Genomic DNA, 9,226 nt, shown 5'->3' on the forward strand with positions numbered 1-9,226 from the left:
CAGATGTGTAAACAATGACTCGTTGGTGTTAAATTTCACAGAAAGGCCAGACAAAGGAAAATAAAATTTGAAGCTTTTTCTTCAAAATTAACGCATTTCTTTCATTTTTTTTCAGTTTTAAGTATTTTTTATGGTTTTTAATATTAATTTAATATAAATTTCATTAATGATCGGGAATGAAGGAGTTAACAGTCCAAACAACTTGTTTATCCACTTGATTTGCCTGTCTATTTGTGCCATTAGTGCCAAGTGAACCTGTAGTCTAGAAAAATTACGGTTTAACCAAGCATTAATTTTAGAATGAAAAAAAAAAAAAAAAGTATAGCTTGTCAGCAAAAGAAGAAGAGCAATTGATTGACATTTCTACTGACATGACATATAAAGAAATGTTTTCTACTGTATCTTTATTGTCATTTTGTGCTTGTCTAGTGAAAGCTTATCCAAACATAGCCAATAAAGCTATAAAACTTTTACCATTTGTAACAATGTATTTGTGCGAATGCAAGTTTGCCAAATACTGTGATACAAACTAAAAAAAGAAACAGGCTTCATGCATCAGCAGCCATTCACTGTCAGTTAACAATGTGGGAACCAAATTTTGAAAAAATTGTTGAAGATTTATCGCAACAAATATCCCATTAAATTTTGTTAGAAATTATTGTAGAATAATTTAAAGTTTGTTTATTGTTAATTATAATTATTTATTTTTAGGGAATGTCATTTCAATACATGCATAAATTACTTCTGTGATTTTATATAATATACTTATCAAATAATAAATAAATAAATGTATGTACCTGATTAAATTTATTATTATTTACATAAAATAAGTAATCCACTTTTAGTTATAGTTAGTTAGCTAGAGATTTTTTATGACACTCAGTTATAAGGGCTGTATACATCTAATGCAGTAATTATAAAATTTACATATAAATTTATATGGGGTACTTGAGAAACAACTAATGAGCTAATGGGGTACATCAACAAAGGTTGAGAACCACTATCCTAAGTAATTTGTCAGATGAGGAATCACTATCCCATCGAAAGTTCCTGATAACATTTTTGATTGTTTCTTCAAAATGGATAGAAGCACCACTATCAGAACCAATCTGATTATAATTTGAATAATATTTCTGGTAGGTGTTTAAAATCATCATCTTGGTTCAACATAATCAGCAGTTGAAGATTTTGCATACTTTTTTCTTTTTTTGTACAGGAAAGCCAGAAGAATCAGAAAATTCAGAATAATTAATTTTCTGATACACGCTCTTGAATCATACATCAGAACTGTCTACTAAATGCTTTGATAATCTAAGATTTTAAAAAACAAAGCTAACAATCATTAATCAATGTAATTACAGAAAGTATTTTATATTTATATGTTACAAATATTTTTTAGATTAATAATAAAATTAAAATTTTTATATTCTATTACAGTGATTTTTTTTGGTACTGAAATTCTATATTGAAACTGCAAACGCTGCAAACTGTAAAATAACACCTTTGATACCTTCATTCTCCATACAAAACAATAATAAAACTAACATTTTCAATCTAATACTAAGATCTTTATCAAGTCAATTAACGTTTCAATATTCAGAACGCAAATCAAACAATGATGTATTACAAGCGATACTGTACTCAACTACCACTTTCAATGAGTCTTTACGAACAATCCAATCATATATAATAAACATAGTTTTGAACAGTAGCATTATAAAAAAAGTTAAGGGTATTTATTGGTTTAAATTCATTAACTTTGTAAGATGTGAACCACCCCTGTGATTAATTAAAAATTTAATTGGAAAAAGTAAAATTTTAGATGAAAATATTCATTAATTTTGATGGGAAAATTATATTTTCTAAAACGAAGGAAACTGGAAAAAGTCACTTCCTTTAACGGAAGTTGAAACATCCTTTTGTTTTCCCTTACCTCTTAAAAATCTTAGTCATCCTGGAAACTGTCAATCCCTCAGTAAAATTCCCTTTTTCCTGTTCATGTGGAAAAATAAAAAATGCTGATTGGTGAAAATTCGCGAGAAAGAGAGAGAATCTAGCATCATTTGGAGAGTACGCCAGAAGATCCAAAAGAGGACAGACGTATTCCACACCCGCTCCCTCCGGCCAATGCCCATAACCGATTCCTGAAGTCTCCTAAATGAGTTATAAGTCAGTAAAACTAGAGAAGAAATTGTTTAAATATTTGCCATTCAAGAACTAACAAAGAAGGTATTAATCTGAAATTATTAGTTAAAGAAGGTATTAATCCGTTGCATTAATCTGAAAGACAGATGAAGATAAAGATATTAGAGATAGTATAAATTTGATAGAAATTGTGAGCTCTCTCTCTAGAAGTCGCTTTATTCGAATATTCAAAGTTGTATAATTTCGTTTATTTTTGTTTCATTAAATATTTGTTTTTATTTGTTAAAAAGAATGTCTCTTACATTATCTGAATCAACAAGGAAAGTTCATCTCCATACAATATTGATACGAGTGTTAATCTGCATAGAATAAAATTGATTAACTGGTGTCAAGGAATCCTGACTAGATCTAAAATTCATCTCCTAGATCCTTCTTTTAACATTATAAAAAGCCCTCCTAGAAAAAGTTTAGTGAGCCAATTCAACGATTGCAAGTCAGTAAGTGACATAGATCAAGTGTCTATGCCCTTGATCCTCATAACTTTATTATGTTGTCATATTGTCCACACTAAACCATTATGTTGCATTATCACTAAACGGAAAAATGGTTGTTAAATATTAATGCAAAATAATTTTACTTATACATTTACTGTATACTATAGGCATGATATTTCACAGTAATTATTTATTTAAAAATTTTTCTTCTTAGTTTTGTAATATGTAATTGTTTGATTTTTGTTCTGAATATTGGAATGTTAATTGACTTGATAAAGATCTTGGTATTAGATTGAAAATATTAGTCAGTTTTATTGTTTTGTACTGGAGAATTAAAGTATTAAAAGGTATTATTTTATGGTTTATATGCATTGAGTTTTCATTAGTAGAGAAAGACATTATTGCAAGCTACTAGGTAAACTAAATTTACCTTTATAATAAAAGACTGATTAACACAAATTCAAATAATCTTCATATAAATTTACTAAATTAGAATAAAAAAAATTATAAGACCATTAGTCACTTATAATACTATTATCTCCAATCTTATGTGATGAAGAAACCAGCTAACAACATGCATTTGTCACAGAAGATGCATTGCTAGAGTCAATTTAATTCCTGAGAAATACACTTGAACTCCTACTGAATAATCTTTATTTCTGAACCTTTTACAAAATATAAAAAAATTTTTATATAAATTACTTACCAGCAACATTTACAGCTTGTCTCGGTTCTATTATTCCACTATTAGGACGTACGCAATAACGTTTAGGTGCTGTAGTTTTCACTTTAAAACAAACTCTGCGTTCTGTAGGATTAGTCAACTTCAAATTTGATGTAACTACATCGGTAAATGGACCTAAATTATAGAAGCAAATTATTATTAGTTTATCATCATCATCATCATTTATTAAAGTAATAAAGTACAAATTCTGTTCAAAAAATTTTAGGACAGCTGTAAAATATCACAAATTTTGTTTTAAAATAAACTTTTAATATACAGAGTGTTTTTTTAAACTGATGGTACTCAGAGACATCTGTAGAGCAATCTAACAGCTGGACTGTCGCCAAATTTGGGAGAGTGACTAAGAACAGCATGGGAAAGAGATTCCGCAAAGGAAAAAAGTATACCTAAATTCACCAGTAGGGATGGATTTGGCAATGCTGTAGCAAAACAGCTAAGAATTTGCATAAAATCCAGTTGCATTTAACAAACACACAAATGAATAATCAGACAGAGGTTTCAGTGCAATAATGAAAGTTTAATTAATCAGCAAATAAGCTTCTCCTCCTTCAATGTGACCATTGCCCTGCTGGACAACACTGCATCCTGAACACCATATTCTCTACGGCTGAACGTAACATGTCCGCAGGAATGTTCATCACAGTTCAAGAAATGTTGTCCTTCAAGGTCATCAATTGAGTTGGAGACACCACCAAGATAGACCTTGGACTTTAAGTAACCCCACAGGAAAAAGTCACATGGGGTTAGATCCAGGGGTTAGAACTTTCAACGAGTGCAATTGCAACATCACTAAGTGCAGACACCAGTTTTTGGCCTCTATCAGGCTGAACTGCTAAAGATCATGTCTCTTCAAATTTCTTTACCAAGCCTTTCAATGCATTAATTGATAGAGGACATCTGCGCAGGTTGTTACGGGTTCTAAACTCATGAAGAGCACCTGGTGCGCTCAATTGGTTAAGATAATAAAGTTTCACAAGCAACACACGCTGAGGTAACGAAAAATGCATGTTGAACTCTGCTGAAGTCTGGAATGCACTTCAGACTTTTGTCCTTGTCTTTTAAGCTCAAATTAGGTGGTGCTGCTGTCGACCATGTCATTCTGAATTTCAATTTTGAGGTGTTACCAGCGCATTATGCAAATTCTTAGCTGTTTCGCTACAGCAGCACCAAATCCACCCCTACTGGCAAATTTAGGTACTACTTTTCTCTTCGCAGAATCTCTTTCCCATGCTGCTCTTAGTCACTCTCCCAAATTTGGTGACATCCAGCTGTTAGATTGCTCTACAGATGTCTCTGAGTAACATCAGTTTAAAAAAAACACCCTGTACTTTAAAAATTATAAAATGATGCAATCTATGAGTAACATTTTTAATATGAAAATAATCTATTATATAAAATGTTTATTTTTGAAGTTTTAAAAAAGAAAGACTCAGCATAAAATGTTATACTGTATTAAATTGACCAGAATATTTCAAATTTTAAGAAATGCTTTTGGATAGATACTAGCATTTCTGAATAGCAAGCACAACCTAGACAAAATTTCATAAATGATGAAAGTGATAGGTTATTCCAAAATGTTGCTCAAATGAAAATTTTTATACTCAACCAAACAATCACCTTAAATAATCGGGCTATAAATCCACTATTATTAATGATTAGATACTAAGTAATTTGATACTAGAGGTAGACATTAGGTGCCATCTCTTATCTATATTTAAGAATTATAATTTGTTTAAGGCAATTGTTTGGTTGAATATGTATGTATTAGGCTTTAGGATGTTTAGTATACTGAAAATTTTTATATAGAAAATAACAGAACACCCATTATACAAACATCTGATTGGCTTAACATTTCAACTAAAAGTTATTGTTAAAAATCCAAAGAAAATCCATTTTCTTTTTTTAATCTTCTGATAAAGTGACAAAGAAATGTCTTGAAACATGCCAAGCTATTATACATACATATTCCAATACCCAAATTCAAACTACTTCTGGTTATAACATTGAAATAACACAAGTCAGTAAATTGAAAAAGATAAGACTGAAATCCAAAAGATAAAAAATGTATGTTAAATTAATCCCAAGTAGTTAAAGAATCAGATATTTATCCCATCTAACAAAAGATTAACTTTTCAAGGTCACACTGATGGTAGTTATATTGGTAGACAGAAATCGCAAGACGCAACAATTATCAAGCTAAAGTGAATCACAAATAATGTCTTTAGTTAGTACTTAATACTATTTTTAAATTTTTTTTCCCTGTCATTTAATGTATATGACAGAAATAATTTTTCCATAACACTAACAAAATATTCCAACTTTGGCTTACTCAGGGATTGTTGGTCAATTTGTCAAAAAACATGTATATTTTTTTCAGTCATATTATTGAACTTTAACAACTGACAAATATAATAGCCATATTAAAGAATTTACATACCAAATGTTGTAAAGACATTTGCATAAATTTCAAAGTAACAAAATTTTAAAACAGGAGTTGAACAAAAGTACGGCATATTTTGATTATTACAATAAAAATTTTTATGTTAAAAAATATTGGATTTTAAAATGCTAAAATGAATAATACTCTTGTAAATGAATTTTATCACATCATTATAGTAAAGTATTTGTAATATACAGTGAAGCAAGTTATAATAATAGTACCAATTAGTGAATTAAATGCAGACAGGAAAGAATAATTTAAATGCATCACAAAGGATAACAAAAACATTACAATGCTCTCAAGGAACAGTTTTAAAAATAATTTCAAAGTTTAAAACATTTGGAACTGTGAAAAATCAGCAACATATTGGAAGTAGAGGTAGACAATAGACGCCATCTCTTATCTAACTAATTACAATAATTTAATAACATATCCATAGTGCCTGAAGAAGAACCACATTAGAAAATGTTTGCAAAGTCCTCTGCTTTCTTTGGAGAAGCAGCACACTGGTTTCAGGCAGTGAAATGGGTTAATTTAATAACATGTTGGAAGATCAAGATCTACAACTAAAAGAGATGACTAACTTTATTAAAATTTTTAAGGAAAACAGGTTTTCATCACCAATCAGTATTAATTCAGAATAAGGATTTAAAATAATTTTTAAAGAATTTTTAAGAATTAGGGCATTTCAAGAATATCCACTACTCTGAGCTCATCTTCATTGCTACTGATTTCTGCATCATCAGAAACAGTAATAATTAATGGATTGACATGCTCTTCTGTTCCAATATATCTGTTTAATGTTCAGTATATGTTTCACTGCATTTCTCCAATTACAAGTTGTGACACTTTCAATGATAGATGTCAAGTCCTTCACATTGGGAAGTTTAAACAAAACAATTTTTGATAAAATTGATTTTTTATTCATGTCTATATTAATTCTATAGGATTCATATCACAATGATATGAAGATAATTTTAAAACAAGTGATTATTTATTGTGAAATTGTCAAATGCTGGGGTGCAATTTTTAATCTCCTTTAAATTATCCAATACATGTAAAACAGTACTTAGATTTAGTCTTGTAGACTTTATAATGATATGTTTTGAAATTTAAAGACAATCAGTACAGTGATGCCTTCAGATGACATGGTAATAAATGAAGGTTATGTTGAGTTAAACAAAGTTTTAATGTATTTTTAATATCTGTTGTTATCTGAAATAAATGTGTGATTTAATTATAACAGTTGTGAAATTTAACACATCATTGTTGCTGATGTGAAATATTTTTCTTTGTTTTAGAATGTTTAGTTTAAATTAAACATTACATTAAAAGTTAAGTAGTGTTGATTTACATTTGTTTTAAAGTGAATGATTATACCAACACTATAAAAAAAAAATGATGATTTACAAAAGTTATAAATACACGGATAGTACAGAAGATAGTCACATGGAATTTTCTTAATTCATCTGAGACCAATGCAGTAAATTTGAAATTGATTTGCCACTGTACTGTACATCATACTTTTCCTGTTAGCAACAAAGTCCTCCTAGTCATAATCTAACTCCTTTCAGGGGAAAATTTTTGAATTTAAATAATGTGACTTCAAGTTTGCATCAGAAGTTCATATATAGTTAATCAGGGCCTCCTGCCCCTAAGGTTTCCACATCTTGTCTCATCTTACATCTATCTAACTGTGTTATCGAGATTACGAAAAGACAGATGAATAGATGACAGTGGGAATTCATAGGTCTACATTTTCAAATTGCAGCTCAATAAACGACTTCAAGTTTTTGCTAATTCATTGATTTCTTATATTACTAAACACACTTGAATATATTTGCCGAGTTTTTTTCTTTATTCCAAATGTTTTCAGCCTATTTGGATAGGCTATCTTCAGGCTTTCACATTCATTGTTCTAATAGAACCTTTTGTTCAAATTTCATTTGAATTTGAACTTTTAACAACTTATGTATATACAGGAATAAATAAATAGCTAACAATAATATCAAAACGTGTTGTAACTTAACACGTTTTGATAAACCCTGTTTATCATTGATTTCATAAACCTTGTTTCTTGGTTTATAAACTTTAATATCATAAATCTGCTATAAGCATATCAGAAGAATGAAGAATTCATTTCTTATTTAGCCAAGCTATTTTTTTATTTTTTCTTGATAATGGAGTTTTCTAATTCTTTTGAATGATAAGATGCATTATCTGTAATTATACTTTCTCCTGGAATATTTGGTAATAACTGTTCTTCAAACCATTTATGAAAACAGATATTATTCATTTCAGCATGATAATTAGTAAAGTTTGTTTTAGATCAAAATAACAGTAGGGTGTTTAATACAAATCCAATTATACTTCCTGCATGGTCCAAAATTTAAATAACCATACCTAGTAGGAATTTTATGAGCACAAATAAAACTGCCTTCATTCCAGTGTTTAATTTTATTATGATGTTCATTTACTCATGTTTCATCTTAATAAATAAAAGATATCTAGTCATTATTGTCTATATGGTCTTATTTGGCATAAATATGTTTATGTACAACAATTTTCAGTTTCTTGATAAAACATTTTTTATAACCTATTTTTCCATACTTTAACTAAAGCTATTTTGTTAAAACATATTATAGCAATGAACTACCTTCCATAAATGAAATATTTCCATATAACTTTTCAAGTACACATACAACATCTAAAAATTATGAGAGAAAAAGTGACTCATTCATCATGGTAGTGCTTGTCTATATCATTTCTATATTAAATTTTTTAGCAATTTATAATACTGAAATACTTCTTTAACATTATATTCTCTAAATTTTAGCATCTAATACTTTATTCAACTTAAAATGAAAAAATATATCTAAATAAAACTGAACAGATTTAAAGATTTAAATTAGGGATGGACTAAGTAGGATTTTTTGGCCAAATATCAAACAATTATTCTGATGATACTGTTACCAAATATAGAATACCAAATATTTTTGCCTTTCCTGATTACTGAATTCCCAATATTTAGCCAAATATCAGGAAATATTTAGCTCATTTACTTGGAAGTGCGTAAACAAAAAGACTTATCAAATACTATACCAAATGCTTTGTAGCCAAATACATTAGTACCTATTAATGTCAAATGTTTGATCTAAAACTAGTATAAATATTTTAAATTACAGTAGAGCGTCATTTATTCGAATCAATTGGGGACTGGGGTTGTTCGGATAACCAATTATGTACGAAAAAATATATTAATTTATCCCGTGTTGAAATTTTTCTCCATTGCATGTCGCTTCGCGTTGAATTTTTGTCGATGTTAAGCCTAACGAAGACTATTGTATCGTTAAAAATTATTTTTTTATTTTGTACAAACAAAATAAATACATTGAAAAATAT

General features: G+C 28.9%; 1 protein-coding gene across 1 annotated transcript in view; it reads right to left on the reverse strand.

Moving 5' to 3' along the window:
- Nucleotides 1-8,120, reverse strand: part of LOC111632756 (vesicle-associated membrane protein-associated protein B-like) — a 35,470-nt gene extending 27,350 nt beyond the window's left edge. The window contains exons 1-2 of the mRNA XM_023377280.1: nt 8,057-8,120; nt 3,346-3,549 (exon numbers count right to left, since the gene is read on the reverse strand). Of these exons, the coding sequence (XP_023233048.1) occupies nt 3,346-3,549; nt 8,057-8,120 (268 nt within the window). The remainder of the gene's footprint in view (nt 1-3,345; nt 3,550-8,056) is intronic.
- Between the last annotated feature and the right edge of the window lie 1,106 nt (nt 8,121-9,226).

This window comes from Centruroides sculpturatus, unplaced genomic scaffold (genome assembly GCF_000671375.1).
Source record: "Centruroides sculpturatus isolate CEXI.00-Female unplaced genomic scaffold, Cexi_2.0 scaffold239, whole genome shotgun sequence".
NCBI classification, from domain to species: Eukaryota; Metazoa; Arthropoda; class Arachnida; order Scorpiones; family Buthidae; genus Centruroides; species Centruroides sculpturatus.